This window comes from Ziziphus jujuba, chromosome 7 (genome assembly GCF_031755915.1).
Source record: "Ziziphus jujuba cultivar Dongzao chromosome 7, ASM3175591v1".
NCBI classification, from domain to species: Eukaryota; Viridiplantae; Streptophyta; class Magnoliopsida; order Rosales; family Rhamnaceae; genus Ziziphus; species Ziziphus jujuba.
The window spans coordinates 2,874,477-2,897,112 of record NC_083385.1 but is presented as its reverse complement, the minus strand read 5'-3'; the positions used below and the strand labels follow the sequence as shown (position 1 = coordinate 2,897,112).

Genomic DNA, 22,636 nt, shown 5'->3' with positions numbered 1-22,636 from the left:
TTGAACCAAATGTCGACCAATTTAATCTCTTCTCCTCCAATCAATAAAGTCAAGTCTAAGCATTGAAATTTAACAACCAAAGTTTAACAATATAATAATCACCGAGATGAAAGAATATGGTAACTGTTATTAGACTCTTTATTAGTTATCTGTTCCGTAACTCCCATATTTATCTTATTATATAATACACAACTGTACACGAATTACCCAATCAACTACATTTCTTAGACACCACAACAAGACAAAACCCACCTCTCAAATTACAGTAAAGAATATATATCAGAATTATTTAAAGAATAGTAATAATAATAATAAAGCAACCTTCTGACAAAATCTATACAATTAACTATGCTAAGAAGATGTTCCAATCGTAGACTTTAACATCAAAACTTGAATCTTCTTCCAGCAAATTTCTTAGTTCCTTTGCATGCTTAGCATCCTTGGCAAGTAACAAGGCAAAACCACCACCACCAGCACCCACAAGCTTGTAACCACAACAATAGGGGTCAGCAAATTCAAAAAGTCGATCAACGAATTCATTACTGCAGTAAGGATCGAGTTCTTGATGTAACCTCCAAGCCTCTAACATTATCTCCCCCAGATCATCTATATCGTAATTCATCAAAGATTCCCTCCCGATCTTTGCCAGTTCAGCTAGGCGCTTGATGCTTGACACAAGAAGGTTATCCCTTCGAAGATACCGAGTTACGACCTTCTGCAGGACCTGGTGTGCAAGTCGAACCTGCACAACCACCACATTGCCTCTGCATTACATTTAATTCTAAAAGCATAATTATGCATTGCTTCAAAGCAGATATAGAAAGGCTGAAAATACTTACTTGACCAGTAAATACAACAAGCAATCGCTGCTGCAATTCTGAAACTAATGGAGGAGAAGCCAATAGTGGGATGACTTGAAGCCGCAATGGAATTCCAGGAAAACTTGTAGTAAATTTAATACCAGGGTATAGACCTCCAATTTGATCCTGCCAGCCACCGCCTGTTCCCATAAGCTGCTCTAATACCAAAACAAGTCTTGCAACATTTTCATTACTAGTATCTCCATCGATTATCTCGAGAAGTCCTTTCACAACGGCAGCTGCTAAGATGCTTGAAGTCCCCAGGCCACTGCCACGAGGTACATTGGCCCATGTCCTGATTTGCAAACCCATTGATATAAGACTATTATCATGGATAATGCCAGTCACAAGCAATGCAGATTTGACAAGCCGGAATGGATCATTGCTTTCAAATGGAGGAGCAATAGAGGTAAGATCTTCAATATGTAACTCATTTCCGGCATCATCATTAACAAAGACACCAGCTGCTTTTGTTGTCTCTATGGCGGTGCCAATTGGAAGAGAACCTTCTAAACTTATAGCCATATTTAGAACAGAACCAGCACGTTCTAAGCTCCAGGGAGGAGTATCGCTCCAACCCCCAACAAAATCAACCCTAACCGGTAACTCAACCTTTACACTTCTAGGATGGAAAGATTGATCCATGCAGTCATCATTGTTGTCCAGAAATGCTGAAGCAGAGACATGACTAGGAGATTCCAAGAGATGTTCTAGAAAGCATTCAAAGTGTTTGTCATTTTTTCTTCATAATAATAATAAAAAAGCATAACATGAACTAGAAAACAAGAGGCACTCATAAGCCCGAATAAAGGTGTTAAAAGATTAACTAGAATCGAGGACAGTGGTAAAACAATATTCTGTTTTGCAATAAGATCATTTACCTTTTCTTAATGGTTATTCTTTTTCTACTTCTACAATTCCTAATGTTAACAACATGAATAAATATCTCTACCTTTAAAACCATATCTTACTGCTGAAGCGGTTTCATCAGCAACTGCTGCCCAAACTTTGTGCTCTAACTTGCTTGCCGTCAATTCACTGCCACATGCTCGAAGAAGATCAACTTGCACCTGGAATGCTCGGCTTTTTGGAAGTATTTTAGAGTTCTGCTCTAGAAGCTTCGGACACATGTCAAGGAAGTCCTTGCAAATTTCAAGTCCCAAAACTTCCTTCTGAAGAATTTCTTCACACAATTGAGACAGGTTCCGCCCAAGCATGCCATAATTAATGCAAGCTTTGGCAATTCCAGCAGCAAGATCAGCTTGATGAATACTAGAGCCTGTACACATTTTTGAAAAATCAATTGATCTATGTAACTCTTCCAAACTAATACGGCGCAAACTTCTCCATAAAGCAAGCAATTGCTCAGATTTTAGCTCACTTAAGCCCATCAACCATGATGCCAAATTAAGCATCTCAAAGTAAGAATGAATAGGGAATATTTTTGCATTCCATAAGCACTTTTCATGATTGCCACTTGAGCTCCATAGGTCTCTTTCTTGAATTCCTAAATCAAACAATACCTTCCTCCAGGGTTTCCCACAGAAAGTTCCACCCTTAGACAGTGAATCTTTGGGGTTATCATGAAGGCCACAATACACTATGACTCTTTCAGTACATCCTACTAATGGGACCTCCCAAAGACAATGGCGATCAGGAAGCATGAACCTAAATGGGTTTTCAGTTGTATCATTTACTTTTGGAACATTAACACCAACAACAATGGAAAGGGAGCCAATTTGTATTCCACTGGAAATGGATGAATCATACACAAGAGAATCATCCCCAATTGAGACACCAGGTGCAATTTTGCTAGAAAGAACAACAGCAGATGATGCAATGTCAGAGACATTGGTTGCAGGGATAGAACACAAATGTCTTCGACCTACAAGTTCTGAACCAGTCCCACTTAAGTGATCTAAGACTTCACTTGACGTTCCAAAGTGTAAAAACAGCAAATCATCTGCAGTAAAATAAAAAAGGAATTGACAAATATTTAATAAATCATATAGATCTTACAATGATTGAAGGGAACAATAAGATTAGTATCCTCATAAGCTGCAACTTGAGTCTAATATACATGCACAGTAGCTGAACATCTTCTGCTTTCCTAATCTGTTGACCAGTTCTTCACCCATAGGGCGTTGCCGCAACCACTCATGTTTTGCAGGTACCCAAGCTGCTACCAGATCTTCATAAAGACTAATCTGAAGAAAGTATAATGATATCAATATGGGATTAATATAAAGATTTATAAAGTCATCAACTATGGAGGAAGAAAACTTTGTGATTGTCATTATGGGGGGTTCCAGGAACAAACCAAATATTGTAACTTGCCTCTTTTCTGCTCTTTAGAAGTTCTGAAATCATTGGTTGGAATGCCAATGCAACTGTAACTAGATCCAGCCACCCTTTTCCTCTAACTGCTATTATTCCTGTGTCAAGAAGTGTTCTACCATCTTCTAGGATTGCCTTATTCTTGGAAAGCTCCTCCAAACTAGGTTTTTGTAAGAGATTGTCAACCAAACTGACATTATAACTTTTTTCCAGATTCCCACTCTTAGATGCCACAACAACACCATGGTTAGAAGCAACATCGAGGGTTATAGGAACAGTGATGATGCAGGAAGTGTCCTCTGGGAGATTCATGGTGAAGGCATCAAAACATGGAAGAACATCTCCAGTCATGATAAATATCCCACCTGAGAAGATAAATAAATGCTGTGTAAGTACATCTTCAACATGTTATGAGAGATGATCTGAGCAACCTCAAACAACAGGCCCAACCTGAATGTTTTCAACAAAACAAAGATAAAGATTAGCATAAGATACATGCATTACTAGTTAGCATCATCATACACCTCAAATTAACAAGACCATTTCTTTGCACATTCTCTTGCTTTCGTTGGAAAAATTGAACTTAACAACCATTGCAACTCCATGTACCTCTATATGGATTGAACCAAAGCCCAAGTGTTGATAACAGATTTAGACCCGTTAAATATGGAATCCCCACACAGATTAAGAATTTTAAATGTAAAGGAAGTGAACTGTGATTAAAATTTTTGACAGTGAACGCACTGCCAAGTTTCAACCCAATGAAACAGACAGAACAAATAACCTTCATTTTTAAAGGCTGGTCTTGCACATGAAGCTATTGCCAGTATATGGTCAAACAGCAGTGGAACTGGCCCATCGGGGTCATCTGCTGCTAGATATGGAAGAGGCAGGAAAACCTTTCCCATTGGGTTTGCCCACGGGACCCTTTTAGAGTCACCTCCAGCATGAAGCAATAGTATATGCCTTTTAGCAATGAAGCTAACCATTGGCAGGAAGAGATTTTCATCTTTGGAACTCTCATGCACCACAGAAGCTTCAGAAATGCCGTTATCAGTTGCTGCCATCTGCTGTTCCTGAACATTAAATCAAAACCAGCAACCAAAAAAGTATCATCAAGAAGCAATATGGGCTCCTTATAGCGGCTGCAAGAAATGATGAGCACTAGAAACTCATTTTATCTATGAAGCAAAACATAAGGTTCATTTGACAAATACGTTTAGCTAGACTCTATCAAATTGCATATCCAGGTTAAACAAGGTAATGCATTTATGTGACGCTTGCTAGCTGCGTCGCTGTTTAGTGAAAGACTGTCCTCCTTGTGGCCCCTTGTGAATAGAATGACTTGATATGTCAGGGTCTCAAGTTCAGTCCATTACGATTTTTCTTAGATCACAATATTACCGAAGTAGAGTCATCCGTGTACATTCATACAGTGAATGTGCATATATACTAAGTAAAAATTTCATGGAAACATCAAATGGGATTCTAGTAAATCAATAAAATTATTCCGAAAATAAAATAAAATAAACCAACGAATTTCCAATCTTTAGGAAATTCTCTGGGCATTTACAGTTTTAAAAATTCAGAAGTACTGAAAAGTCCAAACCTTGAATAGTAACAAGAAGAACAATGAATGATGAATCAAAGCACTACCTGCGGGGCGAGAGAAATGCCGAGCTTCTGGTGGTAATGGGCGGCGAGGGCGTGAATGGCGTGGAGAGTGGCAGCGCCGGAGCCGATACGCTGGCCGAGGGGATCGGGGACGGCTAGGGTGACGGTGGAGGGAGAGATTCGGCCCATCCGCTTGGCGCGGTTGAGCTGCCATTCGTAGAGCTCGGCTTGCTCGGGGCTAGCTGCAGTCAAAACAATGGCATCCCAGGTGGGAACACGAGAAGGGTGTCTGACTGAGAGCCTTAAATGGTACCACGACTTTCGGAGGACTCCAGCGAGGTCAGCTTTTTGTTTGGTTCTGGAGCCTCTTATCCATCTTTGAGCTTCCATTTGGGGTTTTCTTCCTTTTTTTTTTTTTTCACTTTTCCCGAGAAAGTGGGAGAAAATTCAGTGGGCAAACGGAGAACTGTTAGGGGAAAAAAATAAAAAAGAGAGAGTTTGAGGCGGAGCTTGGAGTACGATGAGAGTGATTCACTGAATAACTACCCCCACCAACATTTTTGACACACAAGGAGCTGGAACCGCGGAAGGGGCGAGTGGTGAAATTACGTGTGCATACGATGGTCCATGGAGCACCGTGCAACTGTTTCGTCGGCGACTAGATGAGACGACGTCGTACTCGGTAGAAGGGAAAAATGAATGAAAAAAAAAAGCAAAAAAAAAGAAAAATGGCGTCGCCCGGACTCGAACCGGAGACCTTCAGTGTGTTAGACTGATGTGATAACCAACTACACCACGACACCAAGTTGCTTTACGTGCAAAAAGGAACTGACTTTCTTTTGTTGGTTCGTGTCCAATCAAGAAGAGATGGAAACGGCGTCGTGCCGTGTTGTACAGTAGGAAAGTCTATCCAAAAATGAGCAAAGCTGGTGGTGAATCATGGAGTTGACCGAATTCACCAAACAAGTGTGCGTTCGTACCTTGAGTTTCGCACCAGTCCAATTTCAAAAATGGGAATAATCCACAGTGTCCTTGTTCTATTCCATTTCACAAATACAAACGGCTTGCTTTCTCTGACTCTCTCTCTCTCTCTTTCAGCGCAAATCTCTTTGCATTCTCATTATTCCTTTTCCCAAATTTCTCGTCCTCTTAAATCCTCCGTTTACACCTTCATTTCTGATTTGGGTCAATTCCAAAAAAAAATTTCCATTTTACTTTCAGTCTTTCTTTTTTTTTTTTCCTTTTTTTTTTCTTTTTTTTTTTTTTTTTGGGGGGGGGGGGGGGGGTGGTGGGGGCTGGGTTGGTGACAATGATGGTTTTTGAGAAGTGGATCGTGCTGGATTTGGTGTGAGGATGGACAAATCTTGTGTTATGGAAGGTGAGGTTTTGAACTTCGTCGTCGTCGGTAGTTCATTGCCTCATTCCTCTGCCATCGAATGCCGATTGCGTGTGGAATCGGCATTCGATTCCTTTTGCATTGCCTCCGAAGCGTTCTCTGAGCGGAGTCGTCGTTGTCTGATTTCAGCCAAGGTCGATCAACGACGATTTCCTTGATAATAGTTTATAAAAGAAAAAAAAGAAAAAATATACAAACACAAAAAAGAAAAAATATATATATATTATAATTGACCCACAAACAATTTTCAGAAGGAAACGTTTCGATATTCTTCCATTGTCCTTTCTTCTGGTTGCTGTTTGGTTCTTGGCAGAAAATGAATACAGGCAGTGGCTTGGCATTGCAAGAAATTAATGGAATGCTAGCAGAAAAGGAGCCTCCCGATGGGAACATGAAGATTGTAGAGAAAGATCCATGTAGTAGATATGTGCGGGTATATATTACGATATGCATTATGCATTATTATTATTATTATTGTACGTATAAAATTCTTACCCCTTACATATACGATTCCAATTCTCTGGCTTTTTACTTGCTAGGAACTTCTTTGTGCTCAATTCACATATTTTTTAAAATTTGATGTACTCGTTTTACAAATTTAAATTGTCCTTTTAGCCAGTAATTCAACTGATTGTGGATGGGTTACCAGTTAATGCAAACTTTTTATGTCATCTTTTTGTTGTTATTATGGATGGGATTCTTTTTAAAGATTTTTGTTTTCCTTTGTTAGTATAATCATCCAGTCATTCCTTTTTTTTTTTTTTTTGGTAATACAGTCATTCCATTTTTTATTACTTTTTATAATTGCTTTTTTTATTTGGCAACAGTACAATGAAATCTTGGGCAAGGGTGCTTTCAAGACCGTGTAGGTTCCGAGACTGTATATCCTTTATTTATTTATTATTTTTCTTAATGATTTTCCATAGCTTTTTAGGTTTATTTATGGGATTCTTTTTTCCAGGAATGCGTTCTCTTTAGCAAGAAACATCTAGCTAACTTCAATTGATTCTGCTCGGGTTCCTTTTTCTGATTTTTGCAGTTATAGGGCATTTGATGAGGTTGATGGAATAGAAGTTGCTTGGAATCAAGTGAGAATCGATGTTGTGTTGCAGTCACCAGGAGATTTGGAGAAGTTATATTCTGAAGTTCATCTACTGAAATCATTGAAACATGAGAATATAATTAAGTTATATAGTTCCTGGGTGGATGATAAGCAGAAAACTGTTAACATGATTACCGAGCTTTTCACATCTGGAAGTCTAAGGCAGTATGTTTTGTTTCCGTTTCTCATTCTGTCTTTGCATTCTTTGACTGCATTATGCAATTGAAGCACTTATGCACCTTTTGTTATCAGGTATCGTAAGAGGCATAAAAATGTTGACATGAAGGCCATAAAGAACTGGGCTAGACAAATTCTCCAGGGTTTGGTCTATCTTCACAGTCATTCTCCGCCTATTATTCATCGAGATTTAAAATGTGACAATATTTTTGTTAATGGAAATCATGGAGAAGTTAAAATTGGAGACCTCGGATTGGCAACTGTTATGCAGCAGCCTACTGCTCGAAGCGTTATTGGTAACAAATCTGTTCTTTCAGATTATATCAATTGAACAAACTGACTAACATAGATTACTTGACTTTTCCTTATTTATGTTAGGGACTCCTGAATTTATGGCCCCTGAGCTCTATGAGGAGGAATATAATGAACTCGTTGATGTCTATTCATTTGGACTGTGCGTGTTAGAGATGGTTACTTTCGAGTACCCGTACAGTGAATGCAAAAACCCAGCTCAAATCTATAAGAAGGTTATCTCGGTACGTTTACCAATTGTCATCTGCTGAATGTTTTTAAGTCGAACCATTAGATTATCAATTATTTCTGTCTTCTAATATGTTCTGTTTCAGGGCATTAAGCCTGCTGCTCTTGGTAACGTGAGTGACCCCCTAATTAAGCAGTTTATTGAGAAATGTTTGGTTCCAGCTTCTGGGAGGTTATCAGCAAAGGAGCTTCTCAAAGACCCATTCCTTCAAGTTGTGAATCCAAAGGAACCAATCCGTGATCCCTTACAGTTACCTAACCGAAGTCTGAAAGCAATAAATTTACTGAAGTCTGGACCTCTTTCCATGGACATAGATTCTGACCATAAGCAGCTATCTTTAAGCGCAGGAAGCCGCACTGGGAGTCCACCCTGTCCAGTTCTAGAATTTGAAAGAACAAACAAGAACAATGAATTTAGGTTAAAAGGGAAGAAAAATGATGACCACACAGTATCATTGACCTTGCGAATTGCTGACTCGTCTGGTAAGCACCCAAACTATGAGGATGACTTTGTCATGAAAATTGGATATTTACTTTTTATATGCCACTCGTTCCTTTTTTTATAAAATGATGACAAATTTTGGTTTCATTATTTTGCAGGTCGGGTTAGGAATATACATTTTCTATTCTATCTGGATACTGATACTGCAATGTCAGTTGCGGGTGAGATGGTTGAACAACTTGAATTAGCTGATCATGATGTGGCCTTCATAGCCGAGTTGATTGATTACCTGATAATGAGACTTTTACCTGGTTGGAAACCCTCATCTGATTGTTCCTCAAGTGGAGTGATTAGTCCTTGTCATGGTTCTCCAGTACTTGGAGATGAAAAAACCTCAATGATATACCCTTGGGATTCAGTGCTCTCTAGTGTTCCTGCTGGGTTGGTGGTAGAGCAAGATGTTTTGTCTGGGTTAGTTCCTCAAGATGGTCTTGGACCACCTGAGGTAGGTATCCTGTTTAATAATCCTGATGGTGCATCTCCAAATCTAGCTAGATTCTTTGATGAACATTCACAAACATCAGTTGTCTCCGAGGTTATGGTTGATGATACTTTCACAAAAAACGATATAGCAGATGAATATGCTAATTGCGATACCAATGGAATCTGTAAAGGCTTAAGTTGGTCTGCCGCTGAACCAGTGCCGAGGGATTCATACTTTGATGATTCAAAATTACAAGAAAATGCTAGCAATGCTGAAGAATACACCTTATTGAAGAATTTTACAAAGAACTTGGGTTTGTTGTTGCCTGATCAGTGCAGAGTATCTAATGTTATGAGCCTGACAAGCAGCTGTTCATCATTATGCCTAGCAGACAGAGATCAGGATGTTGAGTTAAATTTGGAACTTAATGCTATCGAGGCGCAATATGAACATTGGTTTCAAGAGCTTTCTAGGAGGAGGGAGGAAGCATTGGAGACAACCAGAAAGAGATTTACGGAAAAGAAGTCGGTTGTTCATTGACTAAGAGCATATTTAGCCCCTTGTTTCTCTTGTTCAGCTTATTACATTGTTATGAATGCCACTTGTTGACAATTTTATTGAAAGAGTTGTCGCAAGCTGACGTTCATGTCGGATGCGACTCTTCTTTGTTTCTCCTTTTCCAACCAAAGTCGGGATCTTTTCTATGCGCCAAAATTTTGTGCCATGGGAAGTAGTTTCCATTCTACTGGATGTGAATATGAATTTCCAAATTTGCCATTGCCATGCTCTTGTGGTTTGTTCTATGCTTCCTTATTTTTGATTAGTCATCAAAACGTATGAAACAAACAGTATTGGCTTGGAGCCGGTAGGAAAGTACTGTGGATATTATTAATTTATGAAGGCAGAGAGAATCCTAGTGGAATCTGGTGTAGGAGCTAATCCAAAACTGAGGGCAAAGAGAATCCTAGTGGGATCTGGTATAGGAGCTAATCCAAACCTGTTGCGTAATTTGAATTTTGATATATAAAGTATCAGCCACTCTCATGCCAGCATATTATTTTCTGAAGAACGAAAGTCAAAAGATATACCCAAAATTCTTTGCCAAACGACATTTCCTGTTCCGTGAAGTTAGGGCGTCGGATGCTACACTTTTGAGCCAACGATGCAATTAGCAATATATGTAATGCCTTCCATTTCCCTCAATGTATTTAGCAGCAGTGAAATCCTTATCAGCTTGAAGACGAAGACCCTCTATAATTTGAAGTAACAAGCCAAAAGTGGAGATAATTAAAAAAGAAAATTTAGATTTCATTAAGAATTCCATACATTTAACCGATTAAGACCAAGCAATTACTCGGAGTATTTCAAAATTTTCATGAGGCTATCAAAGTTCATAATACTAAATTCAAAATTTTCCATAATGGATACAGTACGAAACTTGAGAACTCTGAAGCTAAGTTACAGGGGATATCAACTCAACCAATGCAAATAAATCCTATAACCTTGGGGGCATAAGAAATATTTGCGAGATAAGAACCCTATTCACGCCAAGTATGTCTACAATTCTTCTCCAAGCATGCATAAAGTATTGTCTCTGGCTCATCAGCGGATCGAGTTTGCATCGTCTTGTAAGCAGCCAATCCATGACCACATTTGGGACATGTTACTGCCAGAAAATAAAATAAAACAAATGGATAAAAATAAGGCATATTTCAAGAATTCAATGAAAAGTTTGTAACTGTGGAATGGAAGAAGCATGAATACACAACAAAAAACCAAAACTCTGTTTACTTAACAGTGAGACACATGTCTGCTTCAACTACTCTAGCAATCCAAGCAATTTGAAACACTAAAAACAATTAAGTGGCCATTGTTCTTTTCACACGAGCTCATAAGTTGCAAACCATGGACTTTGGAATACAAAACACTACCAAACGAGACAGAACATGTCTGCACACTGGCAGCAAGTAAATCCTAAATAGCAATTTCACCCAAAAAAAAACTACATAGCAAGCTCAGACCTCTTTCACCAATAATCTAATATGATGTTGCTCAAGCTTACACATAGAGTGGAAAATCCCAACAGAAGCACGAACAACCAAAAACAAGTGTAAAATTTCTATAAGCCAAAAGACCATAACTCTAGTTCAATTTAACTAATTAAAGCAAGTTAGTAAGCCAAACCTTCAGCTTTGGGCGCATTTTTCAAGTCATCTTGGGAGAGGACGGGTTCAATAGGCTTTCTAACCAAACGTTCTTTTCTCTTTATCTTAACCTGAAAACAGAAAACAAAAAAAAATAAAAAATAAAAACAAAAAATAAAAACACACAGAGAAAACCCATTTCCACAAGCACACAGTTCAATACACAATATCATACTATCCATATCCACCATAAAATTTTTACAAGGTGAGAAAGGTATAATACCCCGCTTTCGAAGTGGCATACGTAAGGGCACCTCGGGCAGTGGAATCTTGCAGGGCGACCCATATGGGGCAGCTCATATAACAGCATGCTTCCACATGTCGGGCAGCACTCCATTGGCGCTGAAAGCTTCTAACCCAAACACACACACTCACTCACTCTCTCTCTCTCTCTCTCTCTCTCTCTCTGCAATTTCAGTTTTTTATGCTTCAATCGTATTTTATTAACAATGTCAGTTACGTTTCATATACAATTCAATTGGTAAACAACTACTTTCCTATTAGATATGAAATTGTTGTCTGTTTGTTTTCCCAGAAAATAATCAAAGAATGGGTCACTTGGTGAATCACACTGGTTGGGGTGTTCGTTTTGGTTGATTTTTCAGACAACGGAAAGAAAGAACTCACCTTTGAAATTAAAACGAATAGAGAAGAAGTCCACAGCTCCGAAAGGCTTCAACTTTTCTTGAATCCCAATTAGAGAACCATCAGATTCGTCGATTTTTCGACAGAGGATTCATCGGATTGAATTTTCTAAAGACTATTAGCATCGAGTGTGAGCGAGTGATAGGGCAACTCTGGCGGCAAGTTCTTTTATTCGAAAGGAACGATACCGTTTCTGTCAACCGCACTCATGAGTCATATCCTTTTTATTAACAGCCACATAGACCATGCCACACCGTTTAACACAATTAGTTATAACTTTAGAGCATCCAAACAGCTCTTCATCAACCTTTATTATTTTTAATATTATATTAATATTATTTTTTATATTATATTAATATTATTTAATATTTATTTAAATTTTAAAATTATTATATTATGTTAATATATTAGAAAAATATTTATTGTTAAAAATTAATATATATATATATATATATATATATATAAAATGTAATACAAAGAGAATTATGGAAAAAGTTTTAAAAATTTTATTTTTTATGTTTAAAAATATTTTTTATTACATAAAAAATACTCTTTATTTTTAAACATGTTTTTAGTATTCCAAAATCACTTTTTTTATTTTTTATTTATTTTTATTTTAAAAACAGCTACCCTTCTCTCAGCTTCCATCAGATTGTAGTGGAAGGTAGCGTAGAAAGAAGAAACTCTGCTTAGCTTCACTAATTTCCCGGGATTTTCTTCACTAATAAACCAAACTTTACGCATATATATATATATATATATATATTTAAAGCTTTTTTTTTTTTTTTTCTCTAAGATGGAATTTAGTTTTAAGTTTGACCTCAGTGTTTTACAAAACCAGTGCGTCTAAATAACTTTGAGGCGTGTTTCTTAAAATTGCAATTCCGATTCCGCCAACACAGAAACCCTAAACCCACATCTCTCTAAAAGGTAGAATTAACTCTCTTTTATCTCTTTCTATATTTCTTAGTTAAATTCCATTTCTTTGATATGTACGTTTTCTATTTCTATTTGTTTTTTTCTTCCTGTTTGTTTTAGTGGGTACGTATAAATATAATGAAATGAAAAACTGCTTTCCAAGTAATCAAAAACAATAATCTTTGTTTTAAATATTTGCTTCATCCAAATATTTCTTTTTTAATTAATGATCATGTCACTATCAACCCCAATTGGCCAATTGTTTTCTCAAGACTTTTTATGTTTCTTGCTTGTTCGGAATCTCTACTTAATCATCTTGGTTTAGTTCTATCATTTTGACTATACTATGTCTCAATAATTGATTCTGACAATGTTTAATTAATAATATACAAAATCTTTCCACGAAATGAATATGGTCAAATGGGTGGTTGCTTTTATGGTGATTGAGGAAACTTTTGGTATAGTGTGTTGGTTTTGCAGTTGGCAGGTGACTTTATTCTTTCTTTCCGATCTGAAAAATTCTTCAATGGCGGATTCAGTTGGAACCCGGCTCTATAGTTGCTTCAAGTGCCAGAACCACCTAGCTCGTCATGATGATATAGTTTCTAAAAATTTTCAGGTGAACATGATCTTCCATGATTGATCTTGCTTTATTTGATCAGTTTCAGCACCCTTTTAGAATCAGTTATTGTATTTGTTCTTTACCGCTAATGCAGCTTGTTTAAAAGAGAATTTAAGTGAAATAGAAGTTTTGGGTGTTGAACATAAAACATGATGCTTTATAAGTTTTTGGATTCTTCTGTGAATTATGTGTTTTTCTAGCAACCACATCTATTTCTGATTGTATTTTACTTGATGATCTTTTTCGTCCTATTTGCTCACTGTATGCTTGTGTTTCTGTAATCAGTCAAGAAGTGGTAGAGCCTTTCTCTTCTCCCATGTAATGAATATTGTTCTGGGGCCCAAACAGGAGAGGCAGCTTATAACTGGTCTTCACACAATCGTAGATGTATATTGCAATGATTGCGGGGAGATTTTAGGCTGGAAGTATGAGAAAGCTTATGAGGAATCCCAGAGGTACAAAGAAGGAAAATTCATACTCGAAAAGTACAAGATTGACATGGAGAATTAATTTGCAGCAGACTACAGATAATTGTGGATTGGTTATATTGATTGTTCATACATTTTTTTCAATGGGTAAACTGCAAAGGAAGTTCACGTTTTCTTACTTTGAGCATTGCATAGGAAATTGGACATATAATTGTTTTACACTATTGTCAATACAATTGTAAATGCTGGTATTGTTGCAGAATTAAAAATTCTAGATCATTTGTGCAGTTAAAGCTCTTTTTTTTTTTTTTTTTAATGTGTTTTCTAAGGGGTTGAAATTATGTTGTATTTTAAAGATTTGGTCCACAAAAGGAGGAGGCAGGGAAAAAACGTTCCCATCCTTGATGGGACAGAAAAGTTGGATCTTTTCTAGCCTTCTGTGTTTTTTCGGCCTTTCCCTTCCTTTTTTAAGGCATCTGATTGGATGCTTAGAAAATTAACAGGAAAGTAGAGATTTTGGTCGTTGAGTATTAATTGGTTAGAATCAATCAGACTGTTGCTTACACAAGATGTTCTACCAGTTCTGCATTATTTTTCCAATTGACTAGAACAAAAAAAGCACGACTTCTCTTCCCAACGATGTCAGGATACAAGAAACAGTTGTTCCTCAAGATTCTTCTTACAGTACTTATTTGATATGTTAATAAATGTAATGGAAACTTTAATGGAGTCTTTTTTTTTCAGGGAGGCAATAGAGTTCTTCTTCATCATTTTCTCCGCTAAGAAGAAGCACTATAATCCTTTAATTCTACAAAAGTGACTAGACGTTTTTGAAAGAACAAAAGTTAGCAAAAATTTGCATCACTTCAAGAGAAACTAATGGCATGCTTTAACTTTGTAGATTTTGGTTTCTTAACAAAACGATAAGCTAGACTTAAAAAGAAAAATAAATCAAAAATCTCTTTTTATTTTTTCCTTTTGGTTTTCCGTTAATCAAGTTACTAAACTATATTGAAAAACCTCTCCCAAAAAAAAGAGAAAAAAAAAAAAGAAAAATGGAAACCCTGTACAGTTTAGAAATATTATAGCTTCCTTTTTTCTCTTCCTCTGTCTTTCATAAAGAGATTTGGTTAATCTTGAGTTCTTAATCCCAAATCCAATGGTTTTGCAGTCATCGATGTGATTGAGACTTGCCAAGTTACATATTTTTATTATTTAATTAATAATGAATTTAGTAGTAGAGCACCAATTATTGTATCGCATTGAATCTTGTTTTCTCATACAGACAGAGCTCTCTCATTTAAGTTTTGGGGATCTCAAATATTGAGTGCGTACTACGTAGTTGTTCACTATGTTCAATGTTTCACGTTGGTTTGGAATCTTCACTAAATTAATTGCACGAATGACACTAAATTCATGATCTGTTCAAGCAGAGTGGATATTATTGGAAATAAATATTCCATTGAATGACAGAAACTGCTGGGCCAACATCATACATTTGTTGAAGATGTGAAAACCATGTTTCCCGGAACGACTACACCATAGACAAGTGTTTTGAGGTGAGGCTACTGATCTTCATCATAGTTGAATCTGTAATCATTATTTCTGAATTCAGTTTAATTTCATATGTTTGATGCAGGAATATTTTTTAATATAAAGTTCTTTGTTTTGTAGCCTGAAAAATGGTAGGGCTTTTTTGTCTTCTGGCCCATGCAATGCATTATCTTTTGGGGTCTTAAAGGCAGGAAAATTTTGGCTTCAAAATTTCAAAATTGAGCTGAGACTTTTGCAGTGACATGTTGGTCCAAGAAGCAATTGATTTTTTATGCACAAATTGATAAAATTGGTTTGGTTGTTCTTCAAGATTAATGGAAACTTAATTATAGACCAAGATGCTATTTTGATTTTTTTTTTCCCTCTTCAATCTCAAAATAGCATCGGTGGTCCCCCTGTATTAGTTGCTACGAAAATGAAATAGCGAGCATTTTGGATTTTAATTTTGAATGGAATAGACATTTATGAGTAAACTCCAAAACCATACGGCTGTCGTTTTTAATTTTCTAGGATTTTTTTATGCGGCATAAAAGTTGTTATTTTCCAAATGACGTATTGGAAAAACATTTTCTACACGCAACTATTAAGTGAAAAATATGAGATTGAGAATCAATGCTGTGGGAATTTGATAGCTTTTATGTTAAGGTCCTATGGTTTCTGATCATTAAAAATGAACAAGTAAAAGTGTTTTTTATGGGTAAAAAAATCTTGCCAATAACCCAAAACGCTAAAATCTTAAAGGAACTAATATATAATCCATGAATAAATTGCGTCATATACATGCAAAACATATGGTTTGGACTTTGGAGAAGGCCGTCTAAGAAGAGCTCCATGTGAAAGGAAAGCTGGCTGTCCTTTTTTTATCACCAGAAAGCTGGCTTTGTGTATAGATCTGTCTTTTTCTTTCTTATCTACCATTATTCATTGCTATATAATATATATATATATATATATATATATATATATATAAATCCACTCAGAAACAACCTATCTAATCATATTCTATACCCTAAAGACTAACCTAGGGTGGGTCAGCTTGCACTTATTCTTTGTTTGGCTATTAACTTACTACAAATATAAAATAGTGGACGGCTGATATCATGGCTGCAGACCACAAATCAAGAATCCAAAAATATGTAAATGATGGGTTAGGAATTAAAAAAAAAATATATATATATATATATATATATATAAAAAAGCACATAAAATAAAAAAATAAAAAACAAAAATAGGAAGCTTCACAGAAACCAAACTCAGGACCATTTAAACTAATTCCCTTTCTCATGAAGATTACGTTTATCCACAGCATCCCTTACCTCCTTCCTCTAGGACTTAGAGAAGTGAACCTTCCTAGAAATTCTTTAAATTATAATTTTCCTATTTAAGAAATTATACTTGAAAAAAAAAAGAAAAAGAAAAAGAAAAAGGAAAATATCATATCCAGTGGTGGCATAAATCTGGAGAATTATAGACCTTTCACATGTCTTGTCCCACGAGGATCACACCGTTCGTTTAAGCATTTCCCTATTAACATAGATGGATTGGAACTTTTATATGATTTACGGTAGGGGTTTATATGAGAAATAAATATAGAAATGAATGGCTGAGATTGAAAACACATATGCTTGGATTTGGAATTTTGATACTTTGAAATTGATTTCACGTTCCCTACAAATTAAAAGTAGAGAAACTTTCTATGCTCACAAAGACTTTCCTTGAGCCTTATATATTCCAGTTCCTTGTGAACTTCGTGCTTGTACCTTTTTGTTCCTTCCTACGCTATTTCCTGTTCCATTCCTCAATTTTTATTTTTATTTTTTTGTGTCCCTCATAATAATTTGGAAACTTCTTCTTCCATGGCAAACAGAATGGAACAAAATCAAACAGGTGGAGGGAAGATTTCCACATCCACCGAGTATGAGGACTTGTTGCCTGTGATGGCAGAGAAGCTGGATGTAGACAACTTTATGTCAGAATTATGCAAGGGGTTTCAGCTTCTTGCTGAGCCTGGAAGAGGGTTAATAACAGCCGGAAGCCTGAGAAAGAATTCAGCACTTCTGGGCATGGAGGGGATGAGCAAAGAGGATGCAGAAGCCATGGTTAGAGAGGGAGATCTTGATGGAGATGGAGCACTAAACGAGACTGAATTCTGCATCTTGATGGTAAGGCTAAGCCCCGGGATGATGGAAGATGCTGAGGCATGGCTTGAGAAGGCTATTGATCAAGAGCTAAAGAAATCCTCCTCTGTTTGATATCGATATTATTTGTCTTATCATGGTTGTTAGAAATCAAACTATCATTCTGTTTCTCAACTTTGATAAGGCATATTATCTATATCTCTATTTATAAATATTTATTTATATATTATTGTTTATAATTTTAATCAAAATTATTGAACAAGGGAGAGACCATTGTTTTTTATTGATGGAGGAGCTTTGGCATGGCATGCTTTCAATGACGCCAAAAAGTCTCCTGGTAAAAGCCTTGTGAGCTTTTTCAATCCTTGAAATAGGACAAGGATGAGATTGGAAAAAAGAACCTGCGGTTAGGTAATGCCTTTACAGAAGAACAATCTACAAAATAAATATCAATTCTCTACAAATTGATTATTGAAATTTGATATATAAATATATTTATATATATAAAATAAAATACATAAAAAAAGAAAAATAAAACCTGTAATTGATCAATAGGTTTTAGCAATGAAAGTCTTTTTTTTTTTTTTTTCCCCCTTATTGTACAATGATAGGAGACATGGTTTTAAGAAAAGTAAAAGTTGACATGACCAATGTTGTATGAAAGCAAAAGATCGGCGATGAGAGACACATGACATCTGTTTGTTGAAAGAGAAGCGAACCGTCAGAACCCAATTGGTAATAAAAAGGAGAGGTGGGGAAGAGGTCATTGATAGCCAAAGAGCTAACAGGGGGACCGCTTGCTGAGAAATGCTTGAATGCAAAATGCAGCAGACTAAAAAGAAGGCACTGCACATCAAGTCAGTGCATCATATACCATATCCCAGATGTAGATGATGATGATGCCGCAGGGAAACTTCCTCAGGCTCTGGCTCTAGGTCACATCTACGTTATATCGACAACACCAACCACTACTCCTTAATGTCTTCTATCAAACTCCACTACCTAAGCACCCCTCACACTGCGCTTCCTTAAATACAACGCGTGATAACCCACCAGCTACAATTACAAGGTTTTTTTTTTTTTTTTTTTTATATATATATATATAAATCTTTTTAATTAATTTCTCACATATGATTATTGTGATTCTCCCGAGTTTTAGGTTTCAGATTAAGCTTTTTTAGTTTATTACAAATATTATTATAAAAAACGTAGTAAACAAGGATTAAGTTATGAAATAATCTTCAAAGATAGTTGTAACGAAAATTTGTATGAAGAAAGCTCTCTGGTTTCATCAATACCGATTGTATCCAACATATTCACCAAATAAACAGCCGCATCCAACATTTCCCTAAAATAGTCTTAAAAATGGAGCTCATGTTCATCTTCATGTATAAATTTAAAAACATTTAATTTTATAAAACATTACCAACCATAAGTTTTGTCGCGAAAACTTGTAAATAAAAATATAAAAAGACAAATAAATATTGAAACACTAGAGATTTTTATTTAAAACAAACTACTTAATATCAATACAATATGAGTTCATAAGCCTGTAGAAAACCCCTAGAAAGTAACACAATCTAGCCCACTTCATCCACTGAACCGCAATTACTTCATGTTCTTGACCTTCGAATGGGCGAGCGGCTGCAAAGAGAGATTCAAGAATAAACTAATCAATACTTTGAAACATCAATATATATTAAAAATTATTACCAAAAAATGCATGCCCCACAAATACTAAAACACACAAAGGCATAAGCAATAATACAAACCTCCTATATCTGCCGTATTCAGGACTCAAGTTCCTACCATAATCAGGACTCCTGCGCTTGTCATATGAAGAGCCATTGTATCTGTCATAAGCAGGACTGCGAGGTCGACCATAGTCAGGACTTGGTCGCCTGCGATACAGAGGGCTAGGTGATCTCCCATATGGACTATCTCCACGCCTACCATAACTTCCTCTCCTAGGACTATCATAGCGATCACCTCTCTCCCCGTCATCTTTCAGAGCATACTCAACAGAGACCACCCTGTCAAGTATCTTGCTGCAAATTTCAAAATATAAATTGGCTCAACTCCATAAATTGGTACGAGAATCAAGTTATAACCAAGAGTTTACCCAAAGAACAAAACATGCATACTCTTGTTTTCAACTCACCTCATGTGTGTACATTCAAGAGCTTTTGTAGCATCTTCTTGAGTCTCAAACTGCACAAATGCAAAGTTCCTTCGAATTCTAACATGAAGAACCTTCCCATATGGTTCAAAGTGTCTTTCAATGTCACGAACTCTTGTACGAAGAGGATCAAAGTTGATTACAAACAAGGTTTTAGTAGGTCTCTGGTTTGCTGATAATCTAGAGTCATCACGATGCCGTCCTCGTTCACCCTGAAAATTAAAAGTTCTATAGTGGTCACAATGAAGGAAAACGAATAAGAAGAAAATGAGACAGTAAAGAACATCATGGAAATAAAACCAAATCATACCCTAGCCCATTCAACAGATAGCCTGCGCCTGTCATATCCAAATGGCCTATTGTCCAGCCCACGAATAGCATCTTCAGCATCCCGTTCATCCTCAAAATAGACAAAAGCAAAACCTGAAGGAAAAGTCAAATCAGATGTAGAAGATAAAGGCGGAGATATTGCCATATCATTCTGTGCTAAAGCAGGAAGTACATCAGCCTCAATATTTCTTTCCCCTGGCACAAACTAAAGAAAATACAACACCTGCATAACGAGAGGGACTGATGAACATTAGGCTGTAGAGGCGTTGCATGATGAACTAAATCATGATGGTTGCATATAAAATATTTTAATCCAAAGTTTCAGGTCTGAGATGTCATTGCTAAGCATGCTTCGCCATTCAGACAGCAGGAGTTCAGTAATGGAAGGCATGGCATGACAGATATCAATGATCCCCTATTATCAGTGGTAGAAAGCATGGCCAGAATTCATCTATCCCCTATGAACATGGTGGTAGACATAGCATAACAATTGAAAGATCCCACTATTCTTGTGAAATGGCAACTTTAAGCGAAGGAGTGGGTGAGTGCAGATGATCGAATGAAGAAAATGCAGAATGTAGCTATCTGTGAGTGCAGGAGAGCAGGCAACCAGGAAGGTTTTCCTTCCCAAAATAAAATTTTTGCACAGATGTTGGCGAGCCCAGAAAGAAGCTCAACAATTTTCCCTTAGCATAAGTTCCTGCGTCAAAAGAAACACTTAAATGTGGAGGTTCTCTCCAAAAACACAGCAATTTCGAGGCTACCATTTCCTTTCCACCAAGGAAATAGGCATTGGACATACACACTACATAAGTAGCCATATATCCTCCGATCGAACTGATATTTATTCAAAAATCAAAATAAGGGATGTCCTCGTGCCAGGAAAAAGAAGCAGCAACAAACAAGGTTTGTGCCCTTGATAAACTGAAACGGGTCTAACATTTGATCAGAGAAAAATATATATATACATAAAAAGCAACATCGTTTCAGTGCGGATAGAAAGGCAGGAACAAGACTAAAACAAACTGGCCAAATCTAATTTTCAATACTAAAAGATTGACTTGAATTTATGCAACCCAAAACCCAATCGACCAATGCTAGACCATTAAAAAAATAATATATATTACTCCTTCACAAAACAGCACCCACATACTAAGACTGGAGATAAGATGGGTTCGTTTTTCCTCTCCCTTTAATGTAAAGCCAACACGATAAACTAGTTAGTTTAATATGAGCATCAAGCTGAATGCTAGAGCTAGAGAAGTAGCATGGATTCTAAGGAAAAAGTTGTAAATCTTAAATTTAAAAAAGAGAAAGTAGACACAACATTAGACAAAAGCATTATACCAGATTTCATGTCGACGCGCTCGACCCTCCCGTACTTGGAGAACAGACGCTCCAGCTCCGATTGTCGAGTATCATACTCGAAGTTCCCAACGAATACCGGCCTCATTCTCGCTACTATCCAAGAAAAAATACCACCAAAGAGAAAAACCCTAGTGAAACCACATAACACATCAAAACCCACCACAGCTAACCACATAAACTGCTTATCAATAAAACAAATAAAAATCCTAAGAATTTGTAACAAATATATGGTTCACTTCGCTTGAATTATTCAATAACACGACGGAGGGAAAAAAATAAAAATAAAAATTCCAAGCTTCCCGTCAATTTCTTTTTTCTCGGGAAACAAACACTGAAAAACAAGAAATACCTAGGGCAGCAGAGACGTTAAAGATAAGGAAGAGTACCTTTAAAAAGACTCGATTGGGATAACCCCAACAAACCCTAAAAGCCAAGAAAGTGTTCGCGACAGTCGATAGAGGTGAGAAGGGACTGTCTTTGAGTTTTATAGGGAGAAAATAAAGCCCCAATGGGGTTTAGAGGTACTAAATAACTTTGACCTTGATACACTTGGCGTTGACCCAGTCTTCGCCCCAAGAATACATCTGGGCTCATCGATTCCGCAACAAATGACTTGGCCCATGTGCAGCCCAGGCCCTTAATTATGTGGGTTGGGTTTTATAGGGAGAAAATAAAGCCCCAATGGGGTTTAGAGGTACTAAATAACTTTGACCTTGATACACTTGGCGTTGACCCAGTCTTCGCCCCAAGAATACATCTGGGCTCATCGATTCCGCAACAAATGACTTGGCCCATGCGTAGCCCAGGCCCTTAATTATGTGGGCTGGGTTCCAACCCCACATCGTTTACGGTTCAATAAGCTGCTACGCCATCAAATGGGCTATTAGGAGTGGCTATAAGGTATAGTAAAGTTTTATTTTTATTTTTTGATAAAAATAATGAAGTTGATTGACAATGGTCAGTAGAATACTTATATTTTATTTTAGTACTGGACAAGAAAAATAAGAGTAGGTAAAGGAGTACATAACATAAACATACTGGTAAATGGTAATCGCAGCCACCAAAAAAAAAAAATATATATATATATATATTTGATAATAGAATGGATGTGACACGTCAAAAGATACATATATACATATGCTAAATCAAAATCAATTAATAAATGTCAACCAGTAACAATAACCTTACATGCTAAGACGCATTATTTTTTTAAATAATGATTTGAATTTTACCTCTTAACTCCAGTATATATATATATATATATATATGACAACAAAAACAGCACCATATAAAGCGAA

At 36.6% G+C, this 22,636-nt stretch overlaps 6 protein-coding genes and 1 non-coding gene across 22 annotated transcripts; 3 read left to right on the top strand and 4 right to left on the bottom strand.

Moving 5' to 3' along the window:
* Positions 1-107: 107 nt before the first annotated feature.
* LOC107423663 (bifunctional fucokinase/fucose pyrophosphorylase) lies at positions 108-5,564 on the bottom strand. 4 transcript variants are annotated; one of them, XM_016033264.4, is made up of 7 exons: positions 4,854-5,564; positions 3,982-4,273; positions 3,198-3,562; positions 2,941-3,067; positions 1,813-2,823; positions 840-1,570; positions 108-742 (listed from the first exon to the last, which is right to left on the bottom strand). In XM_016033264.4, exons 1-7 carry the CDS (start codon positions 5,199-5,201, stop codon positions 347-349), a joined length of 3,270 nt encoding a protein of 1,089 aa, XP_015888750.2. In that variant the 5' UTR covers positions 5,202-5,564; the 3' UTR covers positions 108-346. The 4 variants fall into 4 exon arrangements, with proteins under 4 accessions (XP_015888750.2, XP_048334361.1, XP_048334362.1 ...); XM_048478404.2 differs by having other exon boundaries at positions 3,982-4,264; XM_048478405.2 differs by lacking the exon at positions 3,982-4,273 and having other exon boundaries at positions 4,854-5,162.
* TRNAV-AAC (transfer RNA valine (anticodon AAC)) lies at positions 5,541-5,614 on the bottom strand. The gene has a single exon. It is a non-coding gene; the product is annotated as a tRNA-Val (tRNA).
* A 477-nt stretch (positions 5,615-6,091) lies between these two features.
* LOC107423664 (probable serine/threonine-protein kinase WNK6) lies at positions 6,092-9,735 on the top strand. Of its 4 annotated transcripts, none has more exons than XM_016033269.4 (7): positions 6,092-6,640; positions 7,035-7,072; positions 7,247-7,474; positions 7,562-7,782; positions 7,865-8,022; positions 8,113-8,509; positions 8,627-9,735. In XM_016033269.4, the coding sequence occupies exons 1-7, from the start codon at positions 6,524-6,526 to the stop codon at positions 9,490-9,492; spliced, it is 2,025 nt and encodes a 674-aa protein (XP_015888755.2). In that variant the 5' UTR covers positions 6,092-6,523; the 3' UTR covers positions 9,493-9,735. The 4 variants fall into 4 exon arrangements, with proteins under 4 accessions (XP_015888755.2, XP_048334363.1, XP_024932686.2 ...); XM_048478406.2 differs by having other exon boundaries at positions 6,092-6,683; XM_025076918.3 differs by lacking the exon at positions 7,035-7,072.
* Positions 9,736-10,236: 501 nt separating this feature from the next.
* On the bottom strand, positions 10,237-12,040 carry LOC107423641 (uncharacterized). Of its 2 annotated transcripts, XM_048478408.2 has the most exons (4): positions 11,784-12,040; positions 11,380-11,583; positions 11,137-11,227; positions 10,237-10,618 (listed from the first exon to the last, which is right to left on the bottom strand). In XM_048478408.2, the coding sequence occupies exons 2-4, from the start codon at positions 11,491-11,493 to the stop codon at positions 10,491-10,493; spliced, it is 333 nt and encodes a 110-aa protein (XP_048334365.2). In that variant the 5' UTR covers positions 11,494-11,583; positions 11,784-12,040; the 3' UTR covers positions 10,237-10,490. The 2 variants fall into 2 exon arrangements, with proteins under 2 accessions (XP_048334365.2, XP_060674726.1); XM_060818743.1 differs by having other exon boundaries at positions 11,380-12,040.
* A 470-nt stretch (positions 12,041-12,510) lies between these two features.
* LOC107423647 (protein yippee-like At4g27745) lies at positions 12,511-14,056 on the top strand. Of its 3 annotated transcripts, none has more exons than XM_048478646.2 (3): positions 12,511-12,731; positions 13,200-13,338; positions 13,627-14,056. In XM_048478646.2, exons 2-3 carry the CDS (start codon positions 13,246-13,248, stop codon positions 13,849-13,851), a joined length of 318 nt encoding a protein of 105 aa, XP_048334603.1. In that variant the 5' UTR covers positions 12,511-12,731; positions 13,200-13,245; the 3' UTR covers positions 13,852-14,056. The 3 variants fall into 3 exon arrangements, with proteins under 3 accessions (XP_048334603.1, XP_015888721.2, XP_015888720.2); XM_016033235.4 differs by having other exon boundaries at positions 12,529-12,731; positions 13,184-13,338; XM_016033234.4 differs by lacking the exon at positions 12,511-12,731 and having other exon boundaries at positions 12,781-13,338.
* A 2,681-nt stretch (positions 14,057-16,737) lies between these two features.
* LOC107423656 (calcium-binding protein KIC) lies at positions 16,738-17,687 on the top strand. Of its 2 annotated transcripts, none has more exons than XM_048479810.2 (2): positions 16,738-16,887; positions 17,191-17,687. In XM_048479810.2, the coding sequence occupies exon 2, from the start codon at positions 17,192-17,194 to the stop codon at positions 17,573-17,575; it is 384 nt and encodes a 127-aa protein (XP_048335767.1). In that variant the 5' UTR covers positions 16,738-16,887; position 17,191; the 3' UTR covers positions 17,576-17,687. The 2 variants fall into 2 exon arrangements, with proteins under 2 accessions (XP_048335767.1, XP_048335766.1); XM_048479809.2 differs by lacking the exon at positions 16,738-16,887 and adding an exon at positions 16,960-17,079.
* Positions 17,688-18,943: 1,256 nt separating this feature from the next.
* LOC107423654 (serine/arginine-rich splicing factor RS31) lies at positions 18,944-21,842 on the bottom strand. Of its 6 annotated transcripts, none has more exons than XM_016033245.3 (6): positions 21,725-21,842; positions 21,318-21,466; positions 19,951-20,063; positions 19,623-19,852; positions 19,234-19,509; positions 18,944-19,105 (listed from the first exon to the last, which is right to left on the bottom strand). In XM_016033245.3, exons 2-6 carry the CDS (start codon positions 21,421-21,423, stop codon positions 19,075-19,077), a joined length of 756 nt encoding a protein of 251 aa, XP_015888731.1. In that variant the 5' UTR covers positions 21,424-21,466; positions 21,725-21,842; the 3' UTR covers positions 18,944-19,074. The 6 variants fall into 6 exon arrangements, with proteins under 6 accessions (XP_015888731.1, XP_015888732.1, XP_015888733.1 ...); XM_016033246.4 differs by having other exon boundaries at positions 21,318-21,431; XM_016033247.4 differs by having other exon boundaries at positions 21,318-21,428; positions 21,725-21,827.
* Between the last annotated feature and the right edge of the window lie 794 nt (positions 21,843-22,636).